Consider the following 18935-nt stretch of genomic DNA (forward strand, 5'->3'; position numbering starts at 1 on the left):
TCGAACTTTTTGCTTCAGTTGATACCGATCATCCACATAGAGTTAAATTTAATATTCATAGTAAAAATGTTGAAGACATTGCTTGATGTTCGTTCAAAAATGCAGTGATACCTCAGACAATGAACGCCTCAGCTTACGAAGATTTTTTCGACGTTTCACTACTTTGGTTAACGAATACTGATTCGGCTAACGAACATTTTAGTTGATTTGGACGCGTGCACTAACATAAAGTAACCGCGTTCAAATTTTCATTCTAATCAAAATTAATCCAATGAGTTACTGTTGCTTGAGTAAGATTAATTAATTTCTAACTCGGAATCGCTTTCCAGATGTACCTATCGTTCAAAAAGATTTTGAGCCATTTCATGTAAAATTATTTATGCTAAGAGAAAATACATTAAAAAAAAGTAAAGCCTCAGACTTGAATTGTTTCAGTGTTTACGAACTCTTAATACCAAACTGAAGTCTAGGAATTTATCTTCTCCACTAGCATGTGTGCAAGAAAAAATGAGCTGACTATATATCACGCACCGACTAGAAATACGTAAATTTCGCAAAAAAAAGTTTTGAAATCAAAAATTTCTCATTTATTCGCGAAACTGAAATCAAAGATTTTGCATTTATTTGCTAAGACACAATTATTATTTTTTTAAGTATAACCGCGTCTGTTTTTTAATTATTTGTGTTTTTAATTTAAATTAATAGCTGTCCTTGAAAAGTTCAACAGCCACTATATTTTTTAATTTGAAATCTTCGTCATATTAACTGTAAATGTAACTCGAAACATACCTCTGGGGAATTTCTAACGAATTGGTACATATCGTACGTGCAGAAACATGGTGTGTGTGTATAAGCGTGGCTCTAACATATTCATGTTGCCGAAGTTGTGAATATTTCGGATTATATGCTGGTGATATTTAAAGTCTGCATGGCGTAACCAAAAGTCTGTTAGTTTACCACTCGAAGTAGCTGTCTATTAACACAACTCGTTCCCCTCTCTCTCCTCGCATGTCAAGTCTTTGAAAAAAAATTTATTTATAGCTTCCAGAAAGATATATTTTGGCATCATCTTTGTACTCAAATCTTTCTGGAAGCTATAAATAATAGGTTTTGTTGCGACTGCGGGTGGCCGAAATATCTGCACGGTAGTATGCTTCATGCTTTGAGTTGGATGTGATATGCAGAGCAAATTTACTTGAACCGTTATCATCTGTACCCTTGACTTTGGCGCTCAACAGATTTTAAGACTATTCAACGTACTCCACAAAACGTGCATGAAAGTATAGCTTGATCGTTCAAATTGTCTATTAGTTCCATAATTTTCTCACAGCTCGGAAGCAAGTCATCTGAACACGTATTTTTTGACCAAGAACTTCGTTTTCCACAAACTGAAGGAAGATTACCTAAACTAGGCACATATTTTACAAAACAATCGCATGCAACCAGGTGCTCTAGTTTATGCAAGAGATTTGCTTTTAAAAGCACGTAATAGGAAGCAAGGTGCGAGTACTGAGGAAAATTATGACCAATTTTCTGTCATAATTTTGCTTTTAAAACTGTAAAATATCGAGAGTTCTAAAAAAAGTAGTAAAAACTTTAAATTTTTGCATTTATTCGTCAAAATTCGTAAAATTCGTATTTATCGCAGTTATTTTGCAAATTTCGCAGTTACCACGTCTATTTCGTAAATACGAAATTTAGGTATCCCTAACTATAACTTATGAACCCGACTGCATAGTGTAAGATTTAAAAAGATGTTTCGGTTTTCATCTTCCTTTAAACTCTCCTTCATCCGATTGTGAAGTTGTTTATCTTCTGTCACTATATCTCGTTCTTACTGTGCTTGCTCCTATAGTGTGTAGGTTAAAATTATCTTCCAATTTTGGGCTGTGTCTAGAGCGAATTGCGAAAATTTACCATAGAAACCTATAGGAATAAAAAACCTATAGGAAACCTATATTATTTCGACTAACGAATGTGATTCTGGAACGAATTGTCTTCGTTAGCCGAGGTATTACTTTAATTGAGTAATACGCTGCAATGAATAAAAGTTCCAAACCAGGCCTAGTGAATTCAGTTAAATGATAAACTTTATGAGTTTTCAGTTAAAGTATTTCATAAAATATATATCTCTAATTTTGTAAAAAAAAAAGTTTTTATTTTTAACTTATTCAATTTCACTCCAGTAGTACACATGTGTACCTCATTTTTGACGATTTTAAATGATTTTTTTTTCAAGTTAAGACCAGGGGTACACATGTTTACTTAACTCAAATGGTCTTAGCAAAGACGTCGACCTTAATTAGTTAATTAAAAAAATTGATTTTAAAGAGCATTTTGGCGTGCGATAAACCAAAATATCAATACAAAAGGCCACAACAGGCAAAATGCCCAACTAGGTGACAGAAGAAAAAGATTCTCATAAAATATAAAGATGTCAAAAAAATTACTAAAATGCAGCAACTCAAAGTAAGAGCAATTTATCGCGTACTAACTAATGAGACACTAAAAAAACCAATGATTATGATCAATATCGAAAAAAAAATTTCTAATAGTAAGTTTTGGCTCAGGTATGAAGAGGTTACAGCGAAGGCTTTCCGCGACTCTATTTCGTATTCTTTGCTACCAATGAAAAGAAGAAACAACGTTTTCTTAGGTGCAGTCCTTATTTTTCAAATCATTTGTGTAATATAAACAATCTAAAGAAATAAAAAAAAATACTTTGGAAAGAAATTCAACATTGCATCTATATGTATTATGTGATTGAAAAATTAATTTAGTGCTGCATGATGAAATGAAGGGATAATGAAATAGATTATTCCAACAACTTTTAATGTGTGAATCTAATTTGGAACTTAAAGAAAAAAGAAAAGCAAAATATATTTTAGCAAAAAATGTTTTCTTACGCACATATTTTAATGACAACAAAACAAATATGTGACATCGACTGTAAGAAGCAATAATTTGTCCCTACGCCATATTAGAATCGTATCTGATCTCGAATAGTGCGATCACTGGAAAAAGTGAATCTGTTTTTTCATAACACTATTGTTTTCTGGGAATGAAATAAATTACAGGAGGACACGGGCAGATGTGATATCACTTACACTTCAAATTTGAGGCTCGTTGGTTTCGTTTCCTAGAAATGTTTCGTAGGGGGGGGGGGCGACGAAAGCTCGTGAAAACGTAACCTAAATGCTTCTGATCATACAAGGTATCCTGTTAAGTTTGTAAATAGTTCAAAATTTCATAAAAACTGAAGAAACTGCATTTGGATGCGGTTTGAGAAAAATTTATTCTCATAAGGGAATTCTGAAAAGGAATTTCTCTTAATAATAGAAAAAAGTTTTAGTTCAAATTTTCGTCAACAAAAGGCGCTAGAAAGTCCAACAGTAACGATTGAACCTGAACCTTTGTTACATTTCTTCTATGCCGGAAACGTTCGTGAAGCTTCAGCCGGTGATTCGTAGGTCAGATAAAACAATATCGCCAAAAATGCTTCATCCACCTATCTCAACATCACAATGAAAACGTTTTCCTGTTGCTGGCGCTAATTTATATAATCACCAGTAACAGGAAAATTCTGAAATTAGCTGTAATCTTACTCTGCATTTTATTGCTCTATGATTTGCATATTTCTAGTGATTTGCTTTTGTGCTAGTGTTGTCTATCAACAAAAATTGTTTTTGTTTTTTTTTTTCAAAAAGGAATCTCTATTCGTGAAAATAACTTTACGCAAACCACGTTCGAATATACCGATTCCTTCAATATTCATGAATTTTTAAACTTTTTGTGAATTTATAGGCACCCTGCATTTTTAGTATGTATATAATGTGGTCTTTTCCCTAAGGCAGATTCGTTTTAAAACAGTTCAATTTGTCATTGCTGGGGCTAGGATTTTTATGACTTGAAAACCGACAGACTACGCTCTATAAAAAAAATGCATGTATGCCGTTAAAACCTAAAAATATGCCTTTATGAATAGACTAATCATATTTCCTCCAGAAAACTACGGAAATTCACCAGCCATCGTCAGAAATGATGCTCCAGATATACAAACGAGGCTGCATACAAATTGCCCTCCCTGGCATAGTAACTGGATGAAAAATAGAAAAATATTCTGAATATATTTGTTTCTTCGGCCCGTACGTTTTCAAATACACGCTTGCAGAAGCTTGCATTGCATTAGCTTTTGTTCTGAAGTACATAAACTTGAAGAAAATGGCTATGAATATATTACGTATGAGTTTTAAATATAAATTGATTCATTCCAACTATTCAGAAGTAGTTATGAGCATTTGAGAATCATTTTATATATTAAATGTTTGTTCCTTAAATATTTTTTAAAACAGTAATTTCCTCTTTTTTTCACATGGAAGTTAAATTTCATCCTGGAACAAATTAATTTGAATCGTCCTGAAACATTCATGTTTTAACATTTTCCCCCTGCATTGCGTCGTTATTAATTATTTTGAAGTGAAAATTTAATCTCAAAAACTTCCCACACCCATTTTTATTTGATGCACAAGTAATAATATGTACAGAATACATTCATTTTTTATTCTATTATTAATTAATTAAAATGTGATCTTCGCGTATTCCCAAGTGATCAGCATGATCCGTCCAGGGAATATTCCACAGAAATTTCTTTTAACAATTCGGTGTTTATTTTTGCTCCAAGATGCATAAATATAGAGTCGAGTAATCGGTGAATGTTCAATTCTACGATACTGACAATCATTCCAGCGAATCTGAAGGGAAAAAAAATGATCGAGAAAAATATCATACATTTAACTGCAAAATAACATTCGACGAAACAAGGGTGCTATTTTTATATAGATAAGACTACATAAATATATAATCTTCTGGCTCTTGAAGTCACGCTGGGACAGTTTTGGAATGTGGGTGTGGTCTCGTTTCTAAACGACTTCAAGTTGTGAATATTTAAAGTCTCCTTTCGAAAGTGAGAATCCTACAGAAATCGATGTTAAAGGGTTCAAGTAAATCTGAATATCCTGCTATTCAGCATCATTGACTTTTCGTTCTAGATTTTTGAATCGTCGGTGTTGTTGGTTTTTTTTTTTTTTGCATGAGAGTAAATTTTGTAATACATTTCAGTAGATTAGGTGCCGGCTTCATTTTGATCTTAATTTTAAAATAAATATTTACTCTTTACTTGCTATTTCTCGGTGGTGTTATCGTTCAACTACGAGAAGCTTGGAAAAGCCTTAGAAAAATTTTAAAACTAGTTTCTCTAATGCATAAGATAACGATCAAACTGAACACCAAACAACACCGTTTAGAATTCAAGTTTTCTAACTACTATACTGTATATTTTCTGTCCATGGCATTTTGAGTCATGCGGGGAAAGAGGCATATCTCCAGATTTTTAACACATTTTATAATGAACGAGTTTTTAGAAGTGATTTGTTTGCTGCGAAAATTAGATGGCTTTATCTACACATAGCTGTCACCAGATTGTTAATAAATAGAATAACTTACCTCCGGAGGTCGTGAAGTTTGAATATAAGTGCGATAAACAATGGGATGAATCGAGAAGCTATCCATACTTAGATAAGACAACCATAATCTTTTTTATGGACAGTGCATTCTATATCATTAATTATTAGTTTTTTCCTTTCGTGGTATATGCTTTTACATTGGGTTGTTTTAGTTTGGTTATATTTGACATTCATCTTTTTTCAGCCAATTCGCTGGGCAATTTGCCTGTTGTGGCCTTTGTATTTAGAGAATTAGATAAGTTTCAAAGTTTACGAAAAAAATGATAAAACTTAGTTCCCAAATTGTGCAAACAAATTAATTTCTATTTATTTTTTAGCATTTCTCATACGACTTGTCTCTATGAATATTAAAAAAATCCTTCTGACTTCAAATTTTGTTGCTAGTTCTTTCTTTCTGTATGAAAAGTGAAAAATTACGAATAATCATTTTTTACGGTACTACTAAGTGAGTTTGTCACGTATCAACTTCACCAGGCAGCAATTCACTGCCGCATGAGTTGGGTTGAAATGTAGGTGCCATCTATCGGTGGTCTCGGTAGGGAAAGAATGTCATTTTTGTTATTTATATTTTTCCCTATAGTTGAACCCGTGGACGTAAAGGCAACCTTCATGGTGGTAGACGAGCGTCTTACCACTGCACTACTCAGGCGCTTTTTTTTTCTAGGGTACTGGTTAAACTTTGACCATGCCGCTCCATTGCCATGAGAACGTTTAGCCGCGGCTCTCAAAAATAGTCTGTAAAAGAAATCGCTTGAAAAATCACTTCAAAGCATTGAACAGGCACACATCAATGTGATCAGCTCACCATGACTCCCTTCCCCCGAGAGCCGCAATGCGCTCTTCGAGAATTATTTTTCTTGGGTAATTGTGCTTTGCAAGCTCTTGACATTGTTTTAGAGTTTCATTTTTTATAATTTTCAAGGTTTTTTGTCGTGACTACGTGCTATCTTTACTGTCTTAATGCGTAAATAACTTTCCCGCATACTGCATTTAAATGTGCCAATTGTTTCAATTTTCATAAATTTTTCCTCTATTTACGAACTTATGGAGCACTCTGTATACATCACAGTTAAAGACACACATGACGGATTAAAATTAGTATTTCCTGTAATTCATAAAATTATCTACCAACGTATGAAAAAATACCGAAAAATCCCCCCGCTTGAAATCAGATATGACGAACTGGGAATATTTGGAAGGAAAGCTGAAGAAATTGTACGTTGGACCGTTCAAATTTCTTCAAGTGCGAGAATGGTTTAAACTTTATGTGGATTCACTACTACTACTAAACCAGACATGCACCTCGTGCATATTCCTCTGCGGAACTTCTAACGAATTAGTACATGTTGGAATGTGTGTGTACGTATAGTGAACCTTTCGCGCCTCGAAGTTTGGAACCGCAGAGAACCAACTTCAGCCGACCACCACTGCGGCGACGGTGGGGTTTGAACCCGGATCCTCGCGATGCGAGTCCGTCACTATGACCACTCGATCACCATAGCAGTCGTGGATTCACTGAAGGTTCTGGGATATGATGTGTGGTATTGGAACTTATTGTTCCGAAGAAAACTGGTGACCTTCCAAAAGAAAGGAATATTTCTCCAAATAGAAGAATGGCACCTCCTACGCCCAAGAAAATTCTAGTGGTTCCGATAGAAAAACTCAGGAAAGAGGTCACAGATGTATTAGTGGAAGAGTCGAGAAAAGCAAGTAGACGGTTAACAACACAACGACTCAACAAGGGAATAATCAGGGTGAAAACACAAGGATCCAGCAAGAGAATGATGGTGCCAACACAAGAACCCAGTGAGAGTTCCAACAGAAAGGCCCAACAAAGAATCTATGGTGAATTGAGAAGGATCCAGCACAAATGTTCCAGAAGGATCCAACAAACAAACGATGGATGTTCGGAGTCAGTCAGAGGTAAATTTGGGTCCTAATCTTTAACGAGCGAATGGTTGGAAGAAAATCGTTTCCAACATCATAACTCAAGGATTTTCCTTTAGATGAAATTTTTTATATAGTCGAGGAATGTATTTTCGTCATCCTCAGTACAAACCAAGGAACAAAAGAGCGCCACTAGAGGAAGTTCTTTTAAAGATCCTAAAAGTGCTGATATAATGCCAAACCAATCGCTCTTCTACAATGGAACGCAGACGGATTGAAGAGTGATTTATCGGAGTTAGTCAGTTAGTTGAGGACAGAAAAACTGACGTGGCTTGCGTCTTCGAAACATTTTTGAATCCTGGAAGAAGGGTCAAAATTGTAAACTTCTCATGTATCAGAAATGACAGAATCACTGGTATCAAAGGTGGAGTGGTTATATATATTAAAAAGCACCTTCCTTAAAACATCGTAGACAGATACGAAGACTGTGACCGTAGATTTGTCGTTCGGTCGCAATCTACAAATGCGAATAGCATCGCTGTATAAACCTCCGGACAAGATTTTGGACTATAAAGTCATAATAGCTATCTTCGGATACAACATAAAAAGTATAGCAATGGGAGACCTAAGCACAAAAAATTCTTACTAGGGCCCCAGAATTGACTCTTCAGCAGGTAAAAAGTTAAAAGAACATTGCGACAGAAATGGAATATGTGTTGTAGGATCTCAAACTCCCACTTACTATCCATACAACTTGAATTGCCAACTAGATACTCTGGATACAACGCTGGTAAAAAACCTACAGTTTCAACTACAATCAAAGGTTCTGATCAAAAAATATTGAAAGTGATGAAAAATTTGCAAATGTTTTGTTTATAAATGCTTTCTCGTAATACAAATTGCATGCTACAAATCATTGATATATGCCTACCAAGAAAAATAAAAAAAATTGATGCTTTTCAATGAAATTTGAGACGCAGGGAACAAATGTCCTAAGACACTTGAAATCGTTATATTGATGCTAAAAATGCTTTAATGACATTTCAGTGAGAAACATACAGTAAAAAGAAATTTTCATTTGACCCCTTAAGAGGTTAAGTGCACGCAATCATAAAAACCCAATTCTTCTAAAGAGAATATGGAATACACGTAAATGTTTGCCAGCTCGCCGAGATGCACGCATTGAAGACCACTGCCTTAGTCCACAGATACTATTTTAAGCCAGCCATCATCAACCTGTTGCTTACGAGCACCATCGTACTCCCTGAAGCACCAAGAGTGCTCAATGCTCGATTTCATGCTGGCGAGCACTTGATCAACGATTCGATTGAACACCCTGTAAAAATTGCATTCAAAAATCACCTTTAATGCAGATTTCAGACATACGTATGTCAGCGTTGCCGCAAGGGTGCACTTCGTTTGACGACAAACATACACTGCTTACGACTCGAGAAAAGTAGGATGAAAATGCCGGTTTTAAACGTTCTGTGAAAGATAGACCCGTGAGCACGTGTCCCAGGCGGGGATCTTTATTGGGCAGCAAATTTGATAGAAAAATTGAAAAAATATGATTTTTACCTCAACCCTTTCCAACCCTGGTGCCACAAATGTGTGGGTTACTTTTTCTCAGTGTAGGGTTTTTTAATCTCGGGGAGTTAAGCCCTAGTTTTGAATTGGAAAGGAATCAGAAATATGGTGAATTTAATTGAGTTACAAATTGCTTGAACTTTGGAGGCTGAATTAATGAACGCCAGAACTTTGCCATTGGACTTATCCCGTTGCCGAAATCTCTTCCTGCCCAGCTTCGTGACAGAGTCTGGAACAGAACTTTGGAGGCTATCATCAGAGGGCAGCACTTGGAGCTGAACTTTCAGGGGGGTCTTCCCGGAGAAAATGCCTCCTTGAAAAATGTGGTATATTGTATGAAATTTAGCAATAAATTCTTTGAAAATGAATATATACCCTGCGCCACCTTGGCTGAAAAAAATTTGGACAAAGTGAATTATTTTCACACACAAAAAAAGAACAAATTTAAAAGATTCGCTGGAACTTTTGCTTTTAATGCATTTTTTGAGAATCAAAAATGCACGCCATTTTGAAATATCCGAAAAATGAATGCTCGGGTGTGAAAGGGTTGAAACATATCATAGTGCAAAAAAAAAACTTATAAACCACTGACTTTCAAAAAACTTCCATAGGGGAGCGGCGAAAATCAAGTTGGCTTCTACCTAGGCAGACATCCTTGTTATACACCTGGTAAATGATGTCATTAGCAATGGCTGACATTTTATAAGTCTAATGAGCCAATCAACCAGCGTTTACAATGAATTGTTTTTCCACTAATTGCTTCTATTGTGTATTTGCATGTTCAAGTTTACTCCAGCGATCAATACATAATTGTTTTTCCATCATAAGTGCACACAAATTTATCAACCACGGTCAGTTAACTCTGGCATCCAATTGATCCCAGTCCGTTGTGTTCGAAGGCTTATAAGATCTAGATACGGGAGGAGGTTGATAATTTCCACAATACACCTATCCGAAATGAAAATCAACTTTCATGTAGTTCACCGCAGACTGACTGATCGCTTTTCATTCATTTGTCGAACGGGATAAAACCCAACCAATTACTTCTCATTCACTCATTATCTATCAAGTTTAACGGCATCTTTTCGTGGTTTTAGATTCTCATTGTCTTTTCTGATCAGAAACACACAGACCGCAAAGATTGACCGCTCCTCGTGGACGAGTTTGATCTGATAGTCAACCGCACGTTCGGTGGTTCAATTACGATTCGCTTTATCCGATCATGTGTTGGGTAATTCCAGCTACTACATGCGCTGCTCCTCATCATCTGAATGATGGTACTACTTCTCTGCTAACGTCTCCCGCGCATGATTATGAATGCATTACGAAACACACCCTTAGATAAATCGCTTCAAATGAAGGTCAACGTTAGCCTCTGGCCTCGTCTTGGGTTTTTGTGGAAAAATAAGGTGCGCACTCATCATCACTTGCCTGAAAAATGTTAGAGTTCACATTAATTATTCCGAGAATACGCTCTCTGTGCATGATCTTTTCAGATTACCTACCATATTCGCATATAGGTCCTTCTCTCTCTCTCTCTCTTCTGAAGTAAATCGAGGTCTGCCAGACTTTCAAGCGGTAGCAGTTTTACGCAGGGAATAATTTCCTGATAGTTTTCCTTGAAACTGACAGCGGCAGTTTGACTTTGAAGTGACTCACCAACTATCGTGCGCACGTGTCGCGAGTCAAACACATCATCAACTTGGCTCCGAGCATTTCCGAAAGTAGCACAGCGTTCATAGAAAAGGGAGATACCTTGAGGTCAGTATGAGAATCGAATGGGTCATAATTGAATTGATTCCACTCACGGAAAAGTATTATTAAAATTAAGGTTATTAGGAATATAATCAGAACTTCAAGTTTCTCTGATGTTACAATTTTTTTCCCCTCTGTGGGGTGGACGAAGTTCTGGACACATTTTAAATATCTTTTTTAACACAAATCAACCAATTGGCATAGAGGGTGCGGTTGGCACTAAAAATAATCATCATGGCCTAAAGTTGTTTTTTTTTTCTTTATTGGTAAATTAAAAAGTTCAAATTTCACTCACGGGCGGCGCTTAAAACGAAAAACTCGACATAAATCATTTTCATAAATGTCTGCCTGGTCTCTGCGGAAAGGCTGTTGGGAAACCGCAAAAAACCAACTTCAGCCAACCACCGCTGCACCGTGGTCACATAAAACTATCATATTTCAACATTGAGCACCCCCGTAAGCCCGTTTAGATGTAATTCGAGCTAAAAGGGCGCTTATGTTGATAATTTTATGTAACGCAAATTGATAGCATTGCATCATGAAAAGGCGCGGTAGCCCAGGTCGATAAGATACTCGCCTAAAGTACCAAAGGATGTTCAGAGGTATCGCGAGTTCGATACCCGGTTCGTCCTTGTCAGAAAACTTTCCTGACATAGGGGTACAACAGAAACGGCGACGTGACCGCAGAAAAAATTTCTACCGCAGGGAGTCCCCCCTCCAGGGGTTACCGCGCCAACCTCTCGATGAGTATAAAACCAAGCCTGCCGTTCGGAATCGGCAATAAATTGTAGGTCCCGGGGTGTCTCAAATTAGCCCTCGTGTACAGAAAATGATCGTGGTGCGACAAAAATTATCAAGCATCATGAAATATTTAAATAAAAGCAGCAAAAATTTTATACAATCGTTTACACAGCACATACAGAGGGTCCCACAATCGACTGACGGTTTTAAAACGTGACTAATATTAGTCATTCTTGCAGAATATAAATGTGCGAAGTCAGGAACTTCAGATACGTCATTCATGTTGCCAGGGGATGTAAAGTTATTAAAATAAAAAAATTGACTTTTTATACGGATACCGTGTGCTCAAGAAACCAATCACAAAGTTGTTTCCCTGTCTCACCTGATCCCAACCAAACTAAAAACATTCCGCATTTCTAAGTGCAATATTCACCGATATTCGAAAAACGGTGAAAAGTTGGGAAAGAAGCGTTAGTTTTTTTGCTGTTCTTTTACAACTTTCCTCCGATATTTGAATTCAAATATCTCTGCGAATATTGCACTTGTCAACTAAAAAATTTCACGTTTCTATCGGGAGAGACAGAACAACTTTCTAATTTGTTTTTTGAGCACGATGTCTGTATAAAAAGTTAGCTTTTTAAAAAATTTTCATAGCTACACAATCCCTTTCTACATGAATGACGTATATAGCTGAAATTCTTGACACTTCGCTCTTTTATATTCCGCAAGAATGACTTTAATACGTCACCGTTTCCTTGCTATCCCATTTTGAAAACCGTCAGTCGATTGTGGAACGCTCTGTATTAGTGTCTTATACTTTCTCTTAACCTATCAATGCCTTATTTCGACATGTGCAGTTTCCATCGTAGTTTGAGCCACATCTAAATGAACAAAGATAAAAGATACTTAGCGTTTCTTCATGCATTTGCTGACATGGAGTGTGATAGTCTCGAGTACTTGATCGATTCCTGCCTTCGAGTGTTCAGTGTTGACAAAATACAAACTTTGCGCAGCACCATCTATTCATAAAACTTTTGAATATTTCATTCAGTTTTTTTAAAATAAAATTCTTGATCGGAAATGAATTGGTAAAATGTATCGTGGACGTTTTATTCGTCCCAGTATTCTCAATCGGGAGCACAAAAAGTAATTGTCCATACACGAAATTGATTCCGAAACAAATTATGCATATTTGATATTCAGATGAAAATTTTTTTTGTCTTGATTATGCTAATATATTTAATTTATTACCCCAAAAAGTTTAACTTCACGCATTCTATAAATGATTGATTTGCTTACTTGTTATGCCTACAAGTGATTGTTATTGTGAACCAAAACTGATGTGTATTCAGAAAGTGTCCGCGTATATGCGTGAGATTCCCACAATTTTATCTGCGTTACCCTTTCAGACATCAGTATTCATTTTTTGGAATTTTCAAAATGTCTTTGAATTTTTTTTAATTTTTTGTGAAGAAATAATTCACTTCATTCGAATTTTTTAAGTCAAGATGATGCAGGGTATATTCATCTTCACATGCAATTATTTCCAGAATTTTATTGCTGAATTTTATATAATATCACACTTTTCCCGGAGGCACTTTCTCCTGGAAGCGATCGTATAAGCCCTCTGAAAGTTCAACTCCAAGTGCAGCCCTCAGATGAAATCCCTCGAATTTTATATTCCCCATATTCCTAACTCGAAGCTTACACAATCCTTTAAAAATCAGGGCATAACTCTCTGAGATCAAAAGAAAAAATTCTACAGCGAGAACAAGCAACCAACACAGTTGTAGCACCAGGGTCTGAAAGGGATAAAGATTTAAATGGTGAAGTGCTTACACCACACTTATACGTGAACAAAAGCTGAACTTTTAAATTTTCGCTATAGAGTAAAAAAAAATTTTTTTTATCAGTTTTGAAATAGTGCACATAATTTGAGAGATCTTTGTTTTTTCTAAATACAGTCGACGCTCGATATAACGACTCCCTTCGTCCCGTCAAAAACACGTTATATTGGGAGGGTCGTTCTATCGAGTTTAAAACATGTGATAGTCGTTCTATGAAAACATTTTGACACTTTTCCTACCGGTCGTTGTAATGCAATGGTCGTTATAACGTGCGTCGACTGTACGTATATAACATTCGTGTACGAGTATATCGTACGAAACAACTGAAATGAATGACTGAAAATTTTTTCCAGGCCTCCATGATGGTTGAAGGATGTGCGAAGGGGGTGAGGTACGGACTCTTTGTCGCAAATTCCGTAATCCTTGTAAGTATAGATCATTACTTCATTTACAAAATACCTAATATATAATTTCTCATTTTATTTGCTCATTGGACGTATTGATATGGAAACATATATTACCAATTTTACACTTAATGTAATATGATGTAATAATAATGTTTTATTTATTTTCTTCCTCTCATTATAACTTCTTTATTATAAATTCCTCTCATTAATTAATTCTTTTTAATCATTTCTTTTATTAAATCTGAAATTTGCCCGATAATTCTGAAATTAATTTTTCATTCATTTCAAATTTCTATTTTATTACGAAATTATTTCTTTCAAAAATTCTTAATATTTTCGTGAAAATTATTACTTTTAAAAATTAAGAGAAAATTGCTGTTAACAATTCTGAAAATTGGGTTTAAGAATACGGAAAATTAGTCTTAAGAATTCTAAACTACTCTGAAATTATTTCTATCACTAGTTCTGCAGTTATTTATTTCGGTAATTATGTAGCCACTTTTCCATTAATTATAGATTTTCATCAATTACGAAATTATTTTTTTCAGTAATTCCAAAGATTTCTTTAGTTATTTTTTGCGGTTCGCATGATCGGAAACGCCATGGAAACGTTAAACATCCCAGATCCCGGAAAGCTTTTAAAAAAGAAAACTCTCTTGTTACTTATACTCGCAAAGCCGTTCTTTGTTTTGAATTTTAACGCGATAATGTCGTACAATCCGGAACTACTTGGATCACTAACACAAAGAGAGTGCAAGCATGTGAGTGACCAAAGGCATGATCTATTGAGCGAGGGAATGAAACCAATGACCTTGAGGGTGTAAAAGCATGTGAACGACCGAAAGAGTGACTTGAACATAAAGGCATACATACGTTGTGTGGGGGTAGGCTAAGAGGGCTGAAGTCCAGGGCGGCTAATTTAGAGGAATAAGTAGTCAAGAAAACTATACAAGAATAGGGGAAGGGTAACGAAGTTTGTATAACCCACAAGCAATCAAACTATAAATCCACCTCCGGGGGGGGGGGTCAAAGCTCTCATCAGTGGTACCTAAATTTATGTGGCCCCTTGTCAATTACTTGCTCGAATTTCTACGTGAAAAATAAGTTATTTGCCTAAGCGGCACCTACTATTTACCATAGCACATGGCCTTATAATCGTGGAGTGCCTCTGCAACCGAGTAGATTCTCCGGGGATTACATGGAGGGCCCACGCGTTAAGACGGCCCTTGGATAAGGTTATTAAAGAATCAGGCAATATATTCTTCAATTGGGAAACAAAATGGATGAAACAACGCTCAAAATGCCTGATAATAAATAACGCCCCCCCCCCCCCGTGGAAAAGCACCATTAAAAAATTTATGCATATTTTAAAAGAGGTTCTGTTTTGGTTGCAAAACAATTGTTGTCGTAGGGGCGCCATCTGTTGTAAGCATTATGCAAGGAATACCAAAGATGCTAAGGCATGCGTCCTCATGTCCACGTATGTAGGAATTATTTCCGGTAATTGCTTCAACGCTTTCAATCGCATATTGAGTACGTAAATAATAAATAATATACGTTGGAATTCGGCTGGCAGCTATATGGAATGTAATAAATACTCATCGGTCTGCTTATAACATCCCGCTGAGCTGAATGAAAAATTTTATTTCGGTGGTTCCAAGAATCCTCATCTGCTCAGAACTGTTTTTCCGCGCACGGAATTTCGATATCTGTGCGGAATGACAAAATAACATACTAATAATACATTTGAAAACCTTTTACTTGCGCAGCAAAAAAAAAAATGTGTACACGGAAGCAGTCTCTGTCTCTAAGTGTTTATATTTAGTAAACCTATTCACCATGAAAAATGGTGCCTTCTAAGAAAATATCAAAAACAATTATATAGTACAGTATAACTACATTTGTGAAACACATCATTGAACTGAAATACCTTCTGCCATCTATCAGATAAAACTGTTATAATTTTTTTATTGAAATTAGCGACTAGTTTTCGATTAATATGCCGCTGAAAAAAAAACGTGACATTAGTTAATAATTTATAAGCAATAGTGTTAGTTAAATTATCAAGTTTGTCTCAAAATTTGAACAGTTGTTAGTTTTTTATGGTAAACTAATTTCGTTCGAAGTACTATAACAGTATTATCATTCATTTTTAATTGGGTTGCTGTATTTTTGAAATATAATATTTCCCATCTAACTGGAAAACAGCAATTGTTAAAATTATACCAAAAGCTGGCCAAGATTTGCACTTTCCAAGCAATTGGAGACCCATCTCATTGCTTAGTAATTTTGGAAAGTTATTCGAGAGAGTTGTGGTAACACGTATCAACACTTACGAAAAGTCTCATCCAACAATTGGGCCCGAACAACATGGATTTAGAGACGGTCATTCTACAACCACACAATTATTAAGAGTTATAGAAACACTCCAAGAAGCTAGAATTTATCATGATACAGCTGCAGTTGCACTGTTGGATTTAAGTAAGTCATTTGACAAAGTGTGGCATGAGGGGTTGCTCTATAAAATGATTGGAATGGCCCTACCCTTTAGCATAATTAAAATTGTACGTCATTATCTTGCAGCAAGAACTTTTTATGTAAAAATCAATGACACAATATCTACAACTAGACGAATTAGATCATTTATAGTGCAAGGCAGTGTTATAGGACCTTGCCTCCACAATTATCACATGAATGATTTTCCAGTGGCAATTAAGGGTATTACTGCGCTGTACGCAGACGATTCAATGATAATTTGTACAGATAGAAAACCACAGAAGGCATTAAGTAATTTACAAGAATTAATTGATCAAGTCGAAACATGGTGCGAAAACAGCAGAGTTAAACTTAATGCAGACAAGACAGTATTTATGTGGATCACAGGAAAACTAGATCTACCCCCAGATGCCGGAATAGTGGTTGGGGGGAAATTCATTGAACCTGTTATAAGTACTAAATACCTGGGAATAATAATTGACAAACGATTGACATTTTTGCAACAACGCAATTATGTAATACGAAGAGCAGACGTAGCAAAACACACTTTAAAACGCATACTTGCAAGCAGATCAACATTGACAATCAAGAACAAATTAAATGTATACAAAATGGCTATCAGATCCATACTTTTATATGCTGCACCAGTGTGGCTCTACTCGAGCAATCAACACATGGTTAAATTAGAACAATATCAAAACAAAACAATAAGAGCTATGCTGGGAGCCAATTGGTTCATCAGGAATAGAAGTATAAGAAACGATATAGGAATGCCCACCATACACGCCTTTGCTCAAAAGCTGGCTAATAATCTCTTCCAAACTCTTGAAGAGTCAGAATACCAACATCTTAGGGAAATATCCACTTACCCAAAAGATCAGATATCAGCTTTTTCCAGACCCAAAAACTTTCTGGTTATGAAAAGACCGGAGGTACCGGGATTGTGAAAAATGTATATAAGCAACTATATATAGTGTAAATAATTAGACCAACTGCAAAATATCAAATTTTGTAGATAATATATATTTAATCAAATAATCATAATTAACTGCATTTAATAACATATAATCGCATTTATTAATATGATCTATAGTTGACGCTGAACATAAAAATGAGAGTAGGTAATATATGCATTACGATGAATGATTAATGTTAAAAGAATAGCATTAATTATAACTTAATGACGTCCTAACAGGCTGATGAAGTGACATTCTGTCACTGCCCTGTTGAGTGACACTTCCTGCTTTCTATTTCTCCTACAGCCTACTTAAGCTTTCTTTTCCCCCTAGATTAATAACCCAATATGGGTAATATTAAACTCTAAGTAGTTTAAAAATAAAACATATACAACCATGGCGAAAATAGCACTACTAGTCCAGGATGGCTAAGAAATGACTCAGGGGTATGCACTGATTGCCAATTTCAGTCGGAACCCACAGGCCACTATGTCATATTTAGGATTTAGGATTTTTGAAATATATGACATCCATATTTTTATGGGAATCTCTTTCTCAGCCACCTCGTTGGGCATTTTGCCTGTTGTGGCGTTGTATTTGTATTTATTATCTGATAGGTGGCAGAAGGGGTTCTACTTCATTGATATCTTGGTCACATGGAATATAATATTGTACTGTGGAGCCATTCAAGTATTACGTAAGCAGATTTTCAGTCATTTTTGACCCCCCCCCCTCCCCCCTTGTCAGCAAAACACTGACTACCCCCCGTCAGCAGCTTAGAATATTTCATATCTTCAAAAAGGGGTGGTTGATGACGTAAGCAAGCTTCAAACTTCCCCCCCCCCTCTTGTCATCCAAAGTCACAAATCCGAAACCCCTCCCCCGTCGATGCTGACGTAATACCTGGATGACCCCTGTATAATTGTTTTATATTTTCTATAACGCATGTTTTTACTGATAAAATTCTAATGTTTACCCGTTTATTATTTATGGACAAAAGTAACTGAGAAAAGCATCATTTTTTCATGGTGAATAAGTTTATAAAATATAGTTTAGAGTAAGAATGACGTTTACAGTCTGTTTTCACGAAAGCATCCTCACAGTTTTTGCTGCTCAGAAAAAAATTCCCCATATTGTTTTAGAGAGCGTTATTTTGTCATTACGCACAGACATCGAAATTCTGTGAGCAGAGGAAACGGCAGCATATTAACATGTGTAATAAGCCGCATGTGGACCGTGGGTTCAACAACCCTGATAAAGCCCATGTTGGAATACAAGAAAATGCAAAATCTTATTGTAAATGCATTATAATGCTAGTAATTGCATTGAGAAACTTTTTCTGTGAAGGACGATTGGGAATTCCTAAACCTATCAAAAAAAACCTTTATTGTTAATCAAGACACACCCAAACAGGGTATTTGCATCCGCTAGAAGAAAAAAGAATCCCGAGGAAGAAAAGAGACGATGTCATTTCCTGGCTTAAATGTTGACATTTTCCTTTATCATCCTTCTCAAGTCTATAATACATATGTATGTATAATGTCCCCACCCAAATTATCCGCATCTTCTTGAATCCCACCCATTAATAAAGGGTGTGTAATCAAGATTTTTTTTTCCTTCTGCCTATTGATTCTGTGTGGTTGCCGTTCCACAATTATACCTTCATATATATATATATTATATTCGTGTATATATATATATATATATACATAAAGCACCATATACATACATACACAG

General features: G+C 35.8%; 1 protein-coding gene across 4 annotated transcripts in view; it reads left to right on the forward strand.

The window, feature by feature from the left end:
• Window positions 1-18935, forward strand: part of LOC149086631 (CD151 antigen-like) — a 138995-nt gene that overhangs the window by 98510 nt on the left and 21550 nt on the right. For all 4 annotated transcript variants that reach the window (XM_089231027.1, XM_089231026.1, XM_089231028.1 and 1 more), the window contains one exon: window positions 13693-13764. In XM_089231027.1, coding sequence (XP_089087153.1) covers window positions 13699-13764 — 66 coding nt within the window. In that variant the 5' untranslated portion in view covers window positions 13693-13698. The remainder of the gene's footprint in view (window positions 1-13692; window positions 13765-18935) is intronic.

This window comes from Pholcus phalangioides, unplaced genomic scaffold (assembly GCF_987345545.1).
Source record: "Pholcus phalangioides strain wild (caught in Gottingen) unplaced genomic scaffold, Ppha-v1.0 ptg000004l_1, whole genome shotgun sequence".
In the NCBI taxonomy this organism is placed as follows: Eukaryota; Metazoa; Arthropoda; class Arachnida; order Araneae; family Pholcidae; genus Pholcus; species Pholcus phalangioides.